At 45.0% G+C, this 18,234-nt stretch overlaps 1 protein-coding gene across 1 annotated transcript in view; it reads right to left on the reverse strand.

Annotated features, from left to right (window-relative positions):
- The window catches only part of FSTL4 (follistatin like 4), a 644,321-nt gene that overhangs the window by 35,563 nt on the left and 590,524 nt on the right, over window positions 1-18,234 (reverse strand). The window contains exon 8 of the mRNA XM_007943751.1: window positions 10,268-10,388. Within this exon, the coding sequence (XP_007941942.1) occupies window positions 10,268-10,388 (121 nt within the window). The remainder of the gene's footprint in view (window positions 1-10,267; window positions 10,389-18,234) is intronic.

Here is an 18,234-nt window from a genome sequence, read left to right on the forward strand (position 1 = left end):
CATGAGCTCAGAGGCATCTGATGCCAAACCACACAGAGACCCAACAACAATAAAATCTGGAGTACTTCTCAGCTTTCTCTCTGCTCACAGTTCTGTGGTGAGTCCCATGGTGTAGTAGAGGGGCTTTGTCATGATCAGGCTGCTAGGGGTGTAGGAGGTAAGTGGGGATGTGCAGAGGCACATCTGGGAGAGTTGCTTAGAACATAAAATTGTATCTCTCTTCTCTCCCTCCCCTTAGTTCAGAGGAAAGAAATACTAATCTATCTAGGAAACTGCCCTGCACTCATACTTAGTGAAGGGGAGAACAAAGTTCAAGTTGAATAGATGGTACAATTTTGTCCCAGGGAGGCTATAATCTAAGAACATAGAGATAGAAGGCAGGGGCCTAGGAATACTGGACAGTGAGGCATTGGAGAAGGTGGTAGAGCACCCAGTATTCTAGGGTGGGGTGGCTAGAACCCAGGGATTTAAACATGGGCTCTTACTGAATCAACATTTTATTTATAGAAGCTTACTTAGCAACCACAAAGTAAACCTAAAAAAAAGTGGGGAGAATCAATAGAGAAGCAGAAATGAATGAGTCAATTAGAAAGCCAAGAAGAGAGTAGAATTGATAAGCAAATTTAAGAGCTGGCTATTTATAAAAACCAATAAAAACAGAAACCAAACTCACTGCTGTCCAGTCGGATCCAACTCATAACGACCTCTCTTTGGGTTTTCGAAGCAGTATCACTACGGAAGTAGATTGCCCAACCTTCCTTCTGAGGAGTGGCTGGTGGGTTTGAGCTGCCAGCCTTCTGGTTAGCAGCCTTAGGCACTACGCCACCAAAGCTCCCATAAAAACCAATAAAACAGCCAAATTTCTAGCATGTTTGATCAATGAAAAGAAATATATATAGAGAAAAAACAGAGGGGCTTAAAAGATAAGAAATGACTGTATTTAATTATGTTAATAACTGTGAACATCTCAATTAAATGGACTCTCTAAAAGGAAACTTTGGGAGCTCTGGTGTGTATTGCCTAAGGCATTTGACTGCTAACCAGAAGGCTGGCGGTTCAAACCCACCAGCCACTCCTCAGAAGGAAGATTGGGCAATCTGCTTCTGTAGTGATAACCACCTCGGAAACCCGAGGAGGAGTAGCTATGAGTCAGAACCGACTCAATGGCAGTGAGTTTTTTTTTTTTTTTTCAGAAGGGGCACTTTAAATTCACAATATTGAATAAAGAAGGGAATATTTTAAAAATTCTTAAAATTCAAAAGGCATGGGTCAAGATTTTTAGGGCATTCTTTCATACCTTTAAGGAGTGGATAATTCCTAGAGCCTAAAACAAAGAGATAGTCCAAATTTTATTATGAAGGTGATATAACCTGGAGACCAAAACCTGACAAAACGAGCACAAAGAAGATGACTACAGACCTGTCCCATTAGGACCAGATATACCAAAATCCTAAGTAAAATATTAGCAAATCAAACCTAGCATAGTACTGAAGGACTATACTGTGACCAAGTATAATATGTTTCAATGACTAAATATTAGGAAATCTGTAATTAATCATGTCTGAAGTCAAAGGCAGTCAAAGGAGCAAAGCCATTTGATTCTCTTGTTAGACACTGAAAGCTTTTGAGAAAAGTTCAAAATCCATTTCTTGGGTAAAAAATATAATCTCTTAATAAAATAGGCCCAGAAGGATATTTTCTTCCTACACTGAGGAATGTCTCTATAAAGTGAAGAAGTAGCACCATTCTTTTAAGAGTGGTGAAACATTGAGTCAGGAAAAAAGAAAGGAAGCAAAAATCGACTCTCAGCCTCATACTGGATGTTGTCAATGGAAGGCAAGAAATGAGAGGCACAAATATTAAAAAGATGGAGAAAAGTGATATTTTACCTGGTAAAATACCCTCCAGGAAATAAACCAAAAAGCAGCAAGAATTAAGTCAGTACAGTAATGAGGCCAGTACCAAAACATACAAAATTTATAGCTTTCTTATACAGCAGCAGTGACCAGAGAAAAAAATAAAACAAAAAAGAAAAACAAACCCATTGCCACCAAGTTGATTCTGATGTGAAGAAAACTATAAAATTTTACTGAAGACAAAAAAACAAAAAAACAAAAAAACAAAACCAACGAATAATTGAGAGATAGATTCTTGGATGGGAAGATTCAATATTGTAAAGAAACAATACACTCCCAATTAAACCAAACACTTAATTCAATTCCAATGAAAATCAATTGATAGGTCTTGACAAAAGAATTCTAAAATTCCTCTGGAAGAAAAAAGGTGTAAGAACAGCTGAGTAAATTTTGAAAAATGAGCACAATGACTGTCATTTTGCCATACCAAATATTACAAAGTACTACAACACCACCAAACCAAAACCAAACCAAACTCACGGTTGTCGAGTTGGATCTGACTCATAATGACCCCTCCTTGGGTTTCCAAGGTCGTATCGCTAAGGAAGTATATTGCCCAACCTTCCTTCCCAGGAGTGGCTGGTGCGCGTGAACCACCAGCCTTCTGGTTCGCAGTCAAACGCCTTAGGCACTATGCCACCAGAGCTCCCTAAAATACCACAGAGTATTATAATACTCGCTTTGTATACAACCCTTCCCTAAAGGGAGCGTCTTACAAACATTGCTAGGCTAGGATGGTGAGTGTGGTGGAACCTCAGGACAGGAGAGAGAAAGGAAGAGGGAGAGACATGGAAGGGCTGAGGGTGTTCTGGTTTAAGTATGGCACATTAAAGTCTTGATTGAGTTAATAAAGCTCTGTCCAATATAATAGCCACTATTATTATTAAATGTCACCCAAATGTTAGGCAATATGCACTCAACCTTGAATAAAATCCAAAACCAAACCCACTGCCATCCAGTTGATTCTGACTCATAGCAACCCCCATTGGGTTTCCAAGGCAGTAAATCTTTACGGAAGCAGGTTACCTCATCTTCCTTCTGTGGAGTAGAATAAGGTAGCCTCAAACCTGTGTGGAGTTTTCTGTCTGAGAGGAAGGTGATAAAATAACTGTAAAGTGTGACAAGCCATATCAGAAAGCAGCTTTGGGAGCATGGGGAAGGGGCACCTGGGAAGGCTTCTATTATCAGATTAGTGAGTAGGACTCACATTCTCCACCCTCCATTCAGAGGAAATGTTAATCTTCCTCACTCCTGTGGTGCTTGCCCTTTTATTGATGGAAGGTTTGTCCAGTGAACTGCAAACTCAAGGAACAGGCTTGGCTCTAGTTTCTCTTCCTCATTCTTTCTTGAACCAACTCCAAGCAGGCTCCACACCTACCCCCATGGAAACTGCTCTTCTGCAGGTCATAGTGACTTTCATATGCTGATCCCAACCTTGTGGCCAGTTCTCTGTTTTCGTGTTACCTGACCTGCCTGCAGCACTTGACCCAGCTGAGCCTTCTCTTCTCTCCTCAAAATACTGCCTTTCTTGGCCTGTAGACATCACCTTCTTACTTTTCCTCCTCTCTCTGTGGCTTAACCTTCTCACTCTTCTGCTTGGTTATGGACAGTCTCTATCTGCACTCATTCTCTGTGATCTAGTCTACTCTATTGACTTTAATCTGAATTTTATTTTCCAGATCAAACCTCTCCCTTAAACTCCAAGTGCAGATGCCCAATGCCTGCCATATACCTCCATTTGGATGTTCTGGCAACATCTCACACTTATCATGTCCCAAATGATTGTTCATCTTTCTTCCCCAAATCTGCTCCACTTGCCTTCTTTCTCATGTCATTAAAGTACAACTCTTCCATTTGTTCAGACCAAAACCTTTTGGAATCATCTTTGACTTCCTCACCTCCTTTTCACTAATGTTACCTTCTCATTGAGGCCTTCTCTTGCCACCCTCTCTAAAACCTCCACCTTTCACCTGATCTACTTATTCCTCTTCTGGTCTTTATTTTTCTCCTTAGCACTTTCTACCCTTTGACATGCTCTGTGAGGGTGTGGGATTTTTGTCTGTTCACCAGTGTTTCCAGTGTTTAGCCTAGTGCTTGGCATGTAAAAGGGTCTCAGTAAATGTTTGTTGAATGAAGTGTTGATTAAACTGGAGTTGTGAAGGATGAGGTGGACTTGTCAGCAAAGGGGTGCGGAGCATTCCCGGCAAAGGGAACAATCATTGCTGACTGGGGGTCAAGAGGGCAGGTGTGTTAGGGTAACTGAGAGAAGTTCATTGTGGTTGGAGTGTGGGAGGAAGAGCAGGGTGGTAAGAGATGAAGCTTGGAGCTGGGAAGGGCCCAGATCATAGTACGTGTGTACATGGATGTGTATGTGTGCGTGTGAGTATACCCATGAGCTATGTTCAGGAGTTCGGACTCACAGGACAGGAGTGAGAACCAGTGGGTCAGGATTCCCTTTTATTTTTCCTGAGCTGTCGGTGTAGGGGAGGATGAACAAGCACAGTCAGGCCAGCAGCAATGGAAGGGGGCACTGCAGGCCATCCTAGGCACCCTGGGCTAGAGTGGGACCAGTGAGTCCTGGGTCTTCCCAGATCAGTGGCATGCACAACAGAGCCTGTGTTGGAGGAGGCAAGTCCTCAGGCACTGAGAAGGTCTGCCAAGAAACCCATCTTGCCCTGACCTGCCACCAGGGGGGTTAAGAAGAGTCATATTGGGCTGTGTGAAAATCCTTCAGCGGTGAACTTGATGAGGAGAAAACTGGCACAAGGATGTTAAAAAATATTACCTCATCAGTTGGTGGAGCTCCCTGCTGCTATGGGGCCACACTGACCTCGAGTGTTACAAGGATCCATTGAGCCTGCAGTAGTGATGGACAAGGCTCCAGGCTCAGAGGGAGCACCTGGCCATGCACCTGCCCAGCCTTTCTGCACTACAGCCAGAAGCTGGGGCTGTCCCTCTGGATCTAGCTGCCTGCTACTGAGGCTTTGGTCCCTAGCAGGATGGGAGCCCTGAGAACCCTGAGCAGGGAGGCATCTGCTGCTGTGTCTGAAGTTTCCAGTGCCCTTGGTCCCTTCAGAGCAAGTCCTGTGCCTCCTTTGGTGAGAAACTGAAAAAGCACCTAGGTATTCCTAGGTGGCACAGTTACTTGCACTTGACTACTATCCAAAACGTTAGTAATTTGAACCCATGCAGAGGTGTCTTGGAAGAAAGGCTGGTGATGTGCTTCTGAAAGTTCAAAGCCTTGAAAACCTTGTAAAACTCAGTTCTACTCTGCTGCACATGGGGTTGCCATGAGTTGGAACTGAATGTATGGGCAACTAGTTTCTTGGTGGGAGCTGTGATCTTTTTTGGGGTGGGATGGGTCATAGCTTTCTGCCAGCAACACAGCAAAGACTCAACTGGTTTTCTCTGGCTCTCAATTTTCCTCTTCCTTCTGCATTAATCTGTACCCTAAAAATCATTTGAAATTAAGATGTCATGGGTAAACACATTCATTTCCTTTTGAATTTGCAAAACCTTCAAGTGAAAACATTTGAATACATAACACAAAGGGCCATTTTCTTTGGGCAACATCGATCATTCCCAAAGTGAAAGGCAGCATAAATATGTCCTTAAGTAAGAGGTACAGTCACAAAAGTAATAAACAGATTTGGGAGATTATCATGTTTTAGGGAATGAATCACTGTTTGTATGAACTGTTGAGAGGTCAAGGGTGTTTTTAATTTAATGGATTAATCATTTATGTCTGAAGTGCCTGCTCCTTCCTATGAAGCAATGCAGGAAGTTTGTGTGAAGTTATAAATCATGTCAGTGTTTGGCCTCATCTCTTGGAAGCCTGGTCTGGGGAAAGTTATACTAATAATTTGAGGCAAATAGTAACCACCTGAAAGGGTTTCCTTTAGACAATCCGGTCTGGGGAAGATGGTAGCTCAGCCTATGTATGGATGGGGTCCTGCACCAGCCACCAGGGAGTGGGCAGCTCCAGGAAGAAGCAGCCAGTGTTTTATTCCTGGCTTGGCAAGTCTCTCTGGGTCTTGATTTTTTCATCATATAAGGGGCTGGAGGCTCTCTGAGTAAGCCACTTGATGGGGTCATCTGTGCCAGCCAAATACAATTAAGTGTGGCAACATCTCCCCCATGTCTGCTCCACTTTGGATTTTGAGTGGCTTCCTGTACCAGACATTTTTCCAAGCAGTTTTACACATATATCTCATTAGACCTATAAGCCTATGTACTTCTGTTATTTTGATCTTTACAGAAGAGTTTATTTACTTGCCTAAGACTGCATGTCAAGGATGAATGAGCACCAGTGTTCCTGTCTTCACCCTTTACACAGAGGTGCTGCCAGCTCTGGTCTGTATTGTGCCCAGACCAGACCAGTCCCCATCCAAGTCCTGTTTCCAGGTAAAGGTCTAAAATCAATCCTGTGGATGTCAAGTTGATTCCGACTCACAATGACCCTATAGGACAGAGCAGAACTGCCCCCATAGAGTTTCCAGAGCTGTAAATCTTTACAGAAGCAGATTGTCCCATCTTTCTTCCATGGAGCAGCTGGTAGGTTTAAACCATTTACCTTTCAGTTAGCAGTCAAGTGCTTAACCACTGTGCCACCTGGGCTAAAGTCTACATATCAGAGAAGCAATGACTGGCCAGCGCTCCCCTTTCCCTTCATCAATCAACCCTTCCTGTTTTCTCCCCGACTGAAGAGAAGGGTTGGAGGAGCAGACACAGAACATTGCTCCCTGTCTGCCTGTCCTAGGTGCTACCTCAGCTCAATAAGCCACAGACCATCTGCCAGGTCAAGAGGGGACCAAGGTACACTCAAGCCACACTGCTGGGCAACAGGACCTTATTTAACCCAATCTGTTCAAGGCCATTGTTCATGTTTTTGGCTCATCCTTGAGATGGATGGGGAACAGGAACAAATAAAAATAGATGAATTTGTTACTGCATTTTCTACTTCCTCCTGAGACTCCTTAGCAAGGGAGTACTTCTTCTGTCCTGAGTACCAATAGGGCTTGCTCAGGTCCTCCTGCCTGAAGGCTAGCCTTCCTTTGGCACCATTCTGCAAAATGCCCCACGACCATAGCTTCTGTGAGCTGTCCACAGTGACTTGGCCCACACTGGGCCTCTCTCCTGGAAGTGTATAGCACCTGGAGTCGCACAGCTGTTTGCTGCACCACACCTAGAGCCAGATGACACTGATCCACACTGCTCAACAACTTTAGTCTTGCTGACTTCAGTCCTTATATTCACAGCCATTGTTTCTGCATTGGCATCTCACTAGGCCAGCTGTTCCTGGCCAGGCCTGAGCATAGGAACAGAGACAAATGAGACAGGGTTCCTTCCCTGTGTCCCCTACAGTGTATAACCCACAGCCACTCAGCTAACACCTGCTGACAATTACCTTTGTACCCCATATCTAGATTCTGCAATAGTAGCAACACAATGCTTAGGGAGTGCTGGCAATAAGAGTCTGGGCTTTGGAGTTAAGATCTGCTCTGCCAGTTACTTTGTGGATCTGTGTCAATCACTTAACCTCTCTGAGCTCTAATTTCCTCATCTTTACAACAGGGATGATCCCTAGTGGGTATTCAGTAAGTGTTCATTTTTACTGTAATTGTGTCCTTCATACCATTCTATTCTTTAACAACAGTTTCCCAAACAGATACAGTTTTCCTCACTCTGTATCCAATGCAGCAAGTTTAATTTCTGGAATACTTTGGACATTTCACTTCTTGCCCTCAGGTCATCAAACAATGGCCTTGTGCCCTCAGAAGTCAACAACTGGCCTACTTTAGAATGGTACTACCACCAGGGAGCTGATTAATGGACCCAAGTGCCACCCAAGTGCCCTGGAGTCAGCCCAGCCCAAGGGCCTCATGGGCTCCTAGAGCTAGGACCATTCTGATGCTCTAGCCCAGCCATCTGGGGCTGAGCACAATGAACCAATTAATGAGGCAGAAAACCCATCACAGAGAACACAGGTCCCAGCATGCTTCCTCCAACTCTATTGACAGCATATTAGCTGGAAGAGAAGTCTTCAATCTCATAGCAATTAGGAAATGGATCTCAAGTGGCCTCTCTCTGGGTCTCAGCAGGAAGGTTTTTGCTCCTTGTTTAGACTCTGATGGGTCAAGAGCACCTCTTAAGCAAAGACTAAGAAATCTCTGGATTCATGGTGTGGAGGTAGCTGGGAGAGAACTTGAATAGATTTCCTAATGTCCACTATACAGTCTCCTTCCCACCTGGGGGAAGAAGTCTGTTCTTTACTTTGAACCCTGAAACACTTTATGGTGGTTTGTGAGTCATGCTCCTGGAATTCAGCCCTGGGAGTAAGGAACTGGCTCCATTCCCATCATGATCTCAGAACTCTGGGGGGCATGTGAACAAGAGCCCTCTCCTGGCACCATGGACTTGACCCTTAATATAGTAAGAAACCTAAGACTGCAAAGTCTCCTCCATCAGCTCAAGCTGTCTACAGGTTCTCACCTGTGAGATACTCAGGTTCCTTGGCAGGTGGCTCCCCTCCCCTCCTCAAAGACCTGCTTTGGAAGAAATAAAGGGGGCCTTCTCCTTTTGCCCTTGGTTCCTGAGAAGTGGGGGAAGAATGGGGATAGGCTGAGCTGAGGATCTTGGAACATTGTTTGATTTCCCTTTTCTAGGTTTGAGGATCTGAGGGGCTTGGAGAGAGCCACTTGGAGTTGTTTTGTCAAACATTCATGAGCATTGTATGACCCTTGCCACACTTGTGTATGTCACCTTGCCAGTTTATAAATGATAAAAACCGCCTTGTGCTGTAGAGTACAAGCTTGATCTCAGGAGCAGCACCTGCTGGGAGCAGGGCCCAGACAGCTCGCCAGCTGTACACTCAGATCCCAGCCTGGGTCGGCTCCCCTGGGGAACCTTTGGGTTATTTCTGGTGAAATCCAGAGACTTCATCATAGACCTGGGTTCAAGCCAACAAGCACACTAGTGAAATCCCAGAGGCTTAAGCCATATCCTAGCTCAAGTGAAATCCTAATAAAATATGGCTTAGGAATGTATGTAAAACATTCTGTGGGGAAGATGCAGGGGCAAGCCGAGTTTATCCAGCTGTCCTTAAATGGCCCGTCATCCTGAATCCAGAGGTAAGCAAAGTTGAGCAGCATGATGTCATCATTTTTGCTCTGAGCTGAAGCTCTGATTGCCAGATGGCACAGGAATCCTGGGGCTGACTTGGAGCTACCACAGGCTTTCTTGGGATATGAACTTCCTGCCTAGGCCTGCTCTATGATGGGAGTGCTGGGCAGGTTGAGTTTGGTTAGATGAGTCTAATTTCACTGAGGAGACTGATTTGCTATTGGGGTATAGCCTGTGGACACACTATGGCATGTTTGCTTTGAAGAGGCCTGGTGGAGGTGGCTGCAGTGGGGTGCAGAGGTCAGGGCCTGGCCTTTGGTCCAGACGGACACCTATTAGGTCACTTGCCAGTTGCATGACCTCAGGCAAGTGACCTTACCTAGAAACAGGAGAGTTCATGTGAAATGCATGGCACAAAGATTGGCCAAAGTAATTCTTGAAAAATACTGGCTGTTGTAATGAATGATGTAATCAGGAGGGGGTGAATTTTTCCAGGTTCCTATGAGTCATTGAGGTGTAGTGCCTAAGGCATTTGGCTACAAACTAGAAGGCTGGCGGTTCAAACCAACCAACCACTCCTCGGAAGGAAGGCTGGGCTATCTACTTCCAGAGAGATACCGCCTCAGAAACCCAAGGAGGAGTCACTATGAGTTGGAATCGACTCAACAGCAGTGAGTTCGTTTTTTTTTTTTTGGTAGGAGTCATGGCAATGCAGGGGCCAATGAGAATCAAAAAAAGCCTTCCAAACCTGCTTAGTTCTGTTATGGGTTAGCCTAAAGTGGGGTTCATTGAGCCTCTTGGGGAAGCTGATGGAAACAAGTTCTTGTTGGAGGAAAAAATGCCCCAAATGGAACAGGTAACACAGTTCCACATTGCCTGGAAGAGGAGTGATAATTTTTAGACAGTTTCTGCTTCTCACTGGATCCAGAGACCTTGGCTGCTCACCAACACCACACACCAGAGTGGCCTGCTGGGCCTTGAGTGCTGACACACTTAAATGACCACCTCTACTGGCACTTGGATTCATTTCATCAGAGGTGTATTTGGGGGTAAGTGAGAGTTGACAGATGTTGTCCTTTTCCCACCATGCCCCTTTACTTATGAAGGAGATGAGATCTTTTGGGGTAGGTGTTTCTTTAAGAAGAAAATACAGAAAGGGACAAGGGTTGCTTTGAGTGGCATTACGGGAATGTTTTGAGGGGATGACATGCATGGAGCCATTTACTAACCATTCACCTGCAGGACGTGGGTCTGGAATAGCTCCTCGTGGCCAGAGGCATGGCACGTGTAATTGCCCATGTGGATGGTGGTCACTTTGGTGATGTACAGGGAGTCATCCTCTCCAAAGTCCTGCATGAGACAAAGAACACAATGAGACTGGCTCAAAGAACACAACTGAGTAGGCTAGGAAGGGCAGTCTGGGTCCTGTGTTTTGCCAGCAAAGCAGAAATCCTGCAGCTGTGAGGTATTTCCTTTCTGACAACTGCCTGGCTCTGGCCAGAGCTGTCTGCAGAGTGGTGCTGGCCTCTATAGCCAGGACACCACCTCTCCATTTTGCTTGCCCAGATCCTGTACATCTATTTAAAGTGTTGTTCATATGACACTTCTATGAAGCCCTGCTTGAATACCACCCCCCAAAATAGTCCCTTTCTCCAATTCAACTAAATTGACCTGTCGTTTTCCTGGTCATCTTGCTGCCTGCTTGTGTCCTAAGAATCTTATCTACTTAATGAGAAGTTCTGTTTCTGGAGGGCAGGCCTTGTCAGATCAGCGGTAGACAATTTTTTTCTTAAATGGCCAGGTAAGTATTTTCAGCTCTGTGGGCCATAAGCTTTCTGTCAACTACTCAACTTTGCCACTGTAGTGTGTACACAGCCATAAACCATTTGTAAATGAATAAGCATGGCTGTTTTCCAATGACATTAATTGAAAAAAAAAAAAGGTGGTGGGTAGGATTTGGCTCACAGGTAATAGTTTGCTGATTCCTGGCTTAGATCCCACCTTGATCTCAAAATGATTCAGGCAGCTTGCAGAGATCTGGATAACCCAAGAGAAGGGAAACAGAACTATGAGGATGATGGGGCAAAAAAAAGAATAGGGGCAGGATAATAAAACAGAACCAGGAGTGGTTGATGCCTAGGAGTTCCATACGAAATAGCCCTACAAGTCTGGTCATTATGGTCTCTGCAGCCACACAAGTGACTTATTGGGCCATTGTACAGGGGAGGGATAGGGCAGTAGGGGGCTTTTTGCTTCATCAGAGTCCGTTGAAGAGCACTTGGCATAAAGTTCGCCCCAGGATCATTTATGCCCACTATGCTCTGTCTTGCAGAATCATGTACAATACTTGCCCTTTCCAGGAACCAACTGCAGACATGCTTGTTGTTGTTGTTATGTGCCCTCGAGTCGGACCCAACTCATAGCAACCTCTCCTTGGGTTTCCAAGGCAGTATCACTACGGAAGTAGATTGCCCCATCTTCCTTTCGAGGAGTGGCTGGTGGGTTTGAACCGCCAGCCTTCTGATTAGCAGTCAAGTACCTTAGGCACTATGCTACCAGAGTTCCCAATGATCTGGGGTTCCATGGAGATCCCTCATCAGGTTTTGTCTTAGCCACCAAACATCTCTGAGGACATAGTGATCAGAGCTGACAGGATGGAGACAATCCTCGCTCACTGGGGAGAATCAGGGCTGGGCAGTGTAGTCTGAGAGGAGAGATGGGGAAGCCCAGCAGCTGGGATATAGGAGACCCAGGTTTTAGCTTGAACTTTCTCACTGATCAAGGTCACCTAATCCCTCCAGTACTGGTTTCTCCATCTGTAAATTGTGACAATACATGTGCCTGGCTGCCTCACGGAGGTGTTGGGAGAGTGCATGTGAGTACATTTTGGAAGGCTGGGAGTATGACAGGAACGGGGGATGTTATTTTCTTTGTTATTATTAAGAGAAGATGTAAAACTCCTCTTGGTCCTGTAAATAAACCATCTCCCCGGTCCTTTCTCTGTTTCCTTTTGCATAGGAACAATCTGGCAGCAGGAGGGATGGGAGGCCACCAGCTAAGATTGTCCAACACAAGAGTTGTCAAAGAGCATCCACAGGGCATCTCCCTGGGCCCCTCATGGTCTTGCCCTCTGAAACCTTGTTGACACTCCAGAAGGGCCTGGACACAACCACCATGAGTTCCTTCAAAGATGCTGTCTGGATAATGGCCCAATGAAGGGGTGCAGATCCAGTGCAAGACTTGGGGTAGGACAGAGGTGAGATGGTAGATAGCAGATGCCTGCAGCCTGCTTTCAGGATCAGGAAAATAATTCCTGACAGGGCTCCCAATGGAGTAAAACATCGGTGAGGCTGCTGGAACCTGCACATTCACGCTGAAACATTGCTCTGCTTATAACAGCCCAGTTCCTACCGCTCTGCGGAAGCCTCGATAATAAAAATAAAACACCAGCTAGCTGATTTGTCCTGTCTCGTAACAGAGTCATAAAGGGTTCGTACCTGAGTTGCTTATGAAAAGTTAATGGTTAGTCAATTCTGGAACCGACATATTTCTAGTCTAAGCCGTTTTCTGTGTCAAAACCTAAGCATCGAGGAAAATATATTCTGCTTGGAGTCTTGATAGTGGGATGGCATCTTGAAAGATGGCTGGGAGCCTGGGTGCAGCACCTACCTGGAGGGGAGGGGGCAGGAGGCTTGGAAACTCCTCAGTGTCTTACTTGTGTGGTTCCAGAGCAAAACTCCACCCCAAAGGACAAAACAAAATCATTTGCCGAAGTCTGGTACTGGAGACCTACTGGTATTTCCCCTGGACACTGCCTTCCCGAGCCTGCTCTCCCCTAGCCTTTGTCATTGAGGACCCTGACACCACTCACCCCCACCCAAGCCTTGCTCTTTTTTTTTTATGTTACAATAAAACTTTATTTACAAAAACACATGATGGGGCAGATATGACCTGTGGACCATAGTTTGCTGGGATTACCACTGTTAAACTGTTTCATAGCCTGCTCTATACAATTAACAATATATTGAAAACATCTTGAGGTATTTTTCTATAACATAATAGTTAGGGTTACATCAGATTCCATTGCAGGGCTGTCAACACCTTCACTTTTTTGAAATTAATCACTTTTTATTGAACATTAAGGTCATATCCAGTTTTTCCTACACTATGTTGTTAGAAAGTTCTTTGATCATTCTGAGACTCAATTTACCCCAAATTAAACATGAGTAAACAGGTTTACACCTTCACAATAGATGACTGTTGTGAAGATAAAGCCTTTGGAAAATGCTAGATGAACAGGATCCATGTATTACATATCACAGGGAGGACGTCAGATATATATCCAGTAAACCCAGCTTCCCAAACTATACACACACACACACACACATACACACACATATTCACATTCAAACATTGATTCAGCAAACATTTACTCATTGCTTTTTCCATCTTGTAGAGTCTTCTTCAGGGACTGATAGTAAATATTTTCAGCTTTGCAGGCCATAAGGAGTTCTGGTAGCACAGTGTTTAAAGCATTCAGCTGCTAACCAGAAGGTTGGTGGTTCAAACCCACCAGCTGCTCCATAAGAGAAAGATGTGGTACTCTGCTTCTGTAAAGATTTACAGCCTTGAAAATCCTATGGAACAGTTCTGCTTTGTCCTATTGGATTGATGTAAGTCAGAATTGACTTAATGGCAATAGGTTTTTTTTTTTTTTTTTTTTTTTTTTTTTTGGTTTGTGTTCTAACTGCTCAACTCTGCCATTGTAGCATAAAAGGAACTGTTAAACTCCGTGTGACCCCATATGTGCAGAGTAGAATTGTTCCATAGGATTTTTTTGTGTGTGATTTGGATGAAAATTTACAGAGCAAATTAACTTTCCATACAGCAGTTCACATACCCTTTGTCTCATGACATTGGCCATAATTCACCACAATGCAACAGCTCCCCTCCACTTCCTCCTGAAAGTCACCTCTTCCCTGTGTCCTTCCCTCCATGCACTCTTGCCCCTTGAGCTGTCTCCCTGTGCATAAACAGCTCTTCTTTCTCCCATGATTGTTCTCTGCAAGAAGTGTATCTACCTCAGGTAAATGTTCAACTGCCATGCCTGTCTTTTGCTTGGCTGGAAGCTACAGGTATGGGTTTAATTCCAGACCTGACGGGCAGCTAGGGGTCATAGTCTCAGTGGTTCAACCAGACTCTATCAGACCAGCAAACCTGGTCCCCCCCTTTTTTTCCCAAATGATTTTGAGTTTTGTTCCACATTGTTCTCCCTCTCTATCCAGGATCTCCTACATAGATCCCCCTCTGAATGGTTGACAGTGGTAAGTGGGCACCATCTACTTCTTCTGGTCTCATAGTCGTATAGGCTGTGGATCACATGATGTACCTGTCACTAGGACTAATTCTTTCTATGAATTTTTGGTTTTCTTCATTCTTCTTTGCTTTGGATGAGGAGAGACCCATCATTGCATCTAGATGGCTGCCAAGCCTTGGTCTTGTAGCTGCCTTGTTGGGGAAGTTTGCTTGGTTATATGGACTATAGCATTCCTTAGGCTGAGAACACCCCTGTGCTCTGAGGGTTGGGCCCCCTGCCCCTCCTACCGTCAGACTGCTTCTGTGGAAATGTCAGTGCAGAAAGAGCAGGGAAGGGGCAGGGGATGGTTTAGTGTTGGCTTCCACCCCACTGGGATTTGTTTTTTTGTTTAGCTTTGGTGTATGATGGTTTTGTTTTGTGTTTTTTGGTTTTCAGGAAGCCAAGAAGAGTTTTACATCTTTTATTAATAATAATGGAGTCCCTGGGAGGTGTGAACAGTCAATATGCTGTTGGAGGGTTGAGTCCATCCAGAGTTGCCTTGGAACAAAGACAGGCGATCTACTGCCAAAAAAATCACCCACGGCAAACCCCATGAGTACAGTTCTTGTGAGACACATGGGTCACCATGAATCAACTCGATGGCAATTGGTTTGGCTTATTAATTATAACAAGAAAAATCACAAATCCCACATGTGTCACAGTCCCCACCTTCCATAGAGCCCACAGACCAATGGCACAACTTTCTGTGATGCCCCAATACTCAAAACCAGCTCATAGTTTCCAAGTACTTACTATGTGTCAGGGAACTTGATACATATGACCTTGCTTAATCCTCAAAAACCCTAAAAACCAAAAACACAGAACAAAACAACCAAATCCCTTTGGGAAACTAGAGTGCTCCTTCAAAGTATATTCATGGGTGACCTCCATTCTCTCTGTATTGCCATCACTTTGGTCCCAGCCAACATCTTATCGTGGTGACAACAGTGACCTCTACCTTTGCCCCTGTGGTCTCCTTTTCACACAGCAGCCCGAATGGCCCCTTAAAAGCACGTGTCAGATCATGCCCTCCTCAGCTCGGAGCGCTCTGGCAGAGCTACAGCCCAGCCCATGTACGCCACAAGGACCTGCACATATGATCTGCCCCAGCCTTCTCCTGTCCCGTCTCTACTCTCCCCTGGCTCATTTCACTCCAGCGCCTGGGTTCTCTGCTGTTGTGTTAACATGCCCCATGTCCATATATCCTCCCTGCTCAGGAGCTTTCCACTTGCTGCCCCCTCCTCCTCAAAGACTGTCTGTCTGGCTCTCCTCCTTCAAGTCTGCTTCAAGGTTATCTGACTGCCCTCTGTGTAGCCCCTGCCTCAGTCCTCCCACCTCTCTTCCCTGCTTATTTCTCTTCATGGCACTTATTACCAATTATCTACCACCTGTTTTTTGTTTTTATGTTGTTTGGCATCCGTCTCTCCTGTTAGAACATGAGCTCCACCAGGGCAGGGATTCATGTACATTATAGTCACTGTTGTGTCTCCTGCACCCAGCACAAAGTAAGCTCTCAGTAAATATTTGTTGAATGGACTGGACTGTACAGACTTAGGCTTTCTCTAGGGACTGCATTCTGGTTCTGGTTCTGGTTCTCTGGGTTTGGTAATCAATGTGCCTACCTCCTGCCTTCCTATCCACCACAATTAAAAACAAAACAAAACAAACAACAACAACAACAAAAAAAAACATGCTGCCCAGTCACACAAGGTCAAAATGCAGTGGCTGATGGGAAAGCCAGAGGCCTGGTCTCATGTCTTCTCCTGCTTCCCTATCCTGTCTCCTCCTCCACACCGCAGCCCTTGGAGGGACCCATGGCCCTTTAGCATTCCTCAGGCCAGGGAATGCTGGCATCATTGGCCAACAAGAAGACTTGCTCCCAGCAGCAGGCAGAGGATGTAAAAGCCCATGCATTTACTCTCTGGACTGATGACTTTTGGTGTACCCCTTACAAAGTCATTTAACCTTTCCATCTGTTTTTTTTTTTTCTCTCTTGCTGAGTGCAGGTCTTGGTTCCCCCGGGAGTGGAGGCATAACTCTTGGGTAATCACTTAGGTGCTGAGGGATGTGTGTCAGGGCTTCAAGGACATGCAGGGCTGTGGGCTGGCTCTTCTTTAAGCACCTAACTCATTACCAGCCTGTGACTTAGGCGCTGGGGAGAACCTGACTTTGTAATAAATAAAATAAAGTCTCTGGGCTAAAACAAAAGGCATCATATAATTATAGAACAAAGTGTATATTGTTTTCTGGAACATGAATACTGGCTACAGAAATCAAATTTACCTCATTGGATGGAAGAAAATTACTTTAAAAATTGATTTATAAGATGCTACATAAAACTAAACCTGCAATCCTTTCTCATGAATGTTCTTTGAGATGCATGTGAATACTGCTATCAATGCTTGATTGCATCTCTGTAATTGTCTTTTTATGGATTTTTCCCCCCTCTGATGCATAGAAATGTATTAGCAAAATCAAGTTTCCTTCCAGAAATAAACAGATACCAGAGTAGACCATTCTTTGTATTGATGCACATTTGTTTTGGGGAAAGAGGTGATTTTACTTAAAGAAATGGTATTTGACTTTTAAAAAGCTATTTTCAAGTACCTGCCTTTAATAAAAAAAGTAATTAAATGAGACTTAAGTATTAAACAATATTTAAGCAGAGGCACGATGGGGGATGTTGTCATAGTGATACATGTGAGTCAGGTATAAGTAATATAAAAATGAGCCATCAATGCCGAATATTTAGTGATGAAATGTTGAACATAGGACTCCAGAGTGATTTTCAAGTTTAGATTAACAACACTATCAATGTTGCAAGTTCAAATTCAGTTCAAAAACATTTATCTACAACTTTCCTAACTCTGCCTTTCTCAGGAGAACCCCTGACTCTCTTTGGGGAGGAGGTCTCCCTTTCTGCACTTGTCTGATTCCCAGGTGTCACTCCCTCTTACACCCTACAAACATTTGAACACAGTGGACCACACCTTGAGCAATACACAGCACCGAGATATGAGCCAGTCCTTAGATATCTACACTCCCATGAGCACACATGCCCATTATTCCAGATCCAAGCAAAGACCACATACATGCCACATACATGCGGGCGCAGACCCACATGGACGTGCACAAACATTCACCTGGATACACGTGGTAAACATGAGTATGTCCAGACAGAAATACACATATGTAGTGACCCACCAGCTCACAGCTGACCACACTGACACAGGTTCCCGTGCTGGTCACTTCCTTCTAGCCCCTCCACAAGGACCTGTAGAGCCTGTCCTCTTTCTCAGAGTCCTCTAAAAAAAGATATCTCTGTAACTTGAGGCAATCCCTAAGTCTCTGACTGAGGCCCAGGGGTGGGCAGCTACCCAGAATCACAGTTAGTGTAAACAACCCAGAGTGGGTCTGGCATCTGCCCACTCCCAGGCCTGAGAGGCAGGCAGAGGTGTGAGAGATGGCACCATGGGGAGGCTCCTGTCTTTTCCAGGACCTCAGAGCCTGTGATCACTGGTTGACTTGAGTGTCTGGTGGTTTATGTGGTCAGTCTCCCCCCCGTGACTGTGAGCCTCACAGGGGAGGCCCCTTCATCTTCTGTGAAGACTGAGATGCTCCCCCTAGGTCCCTTGGAGCATGAATCCTCAGACTGAGGGCCTCACTGAGGGTTCCAGCTCCTGGCTGTAACCTAGACCATGTTCACAGCCAAGACAGCAACTGGCATTCATGCTGTCCTTGAAACACTCCAGGGAGGACTTGATTAAGTTTCCTTCCACGGCTCATTTCAGAGACCAAGAAGGCTTGCAATGAGGAGGAATTTCCTTCTGACATGGTATT

The sequence above is a fragment of the Orycteropus afer genome, unplaced genomic scaffold (assembly GCF_000298275.1).
Source record: "Orycteropus afer afer isolate SDZICR_OR568_19922 unplaced genomic scaffold, OryAfe1.0 scaffold00112, whole genome shotgun sequence".
NCBI classification, from domain to species: domain Eukaryota; kingdom Metazoa; phylum Chordata; class Mammalia; order Tubulidentata; family Orycteropodidae; genus Orycteropus; species Orycteropus afer.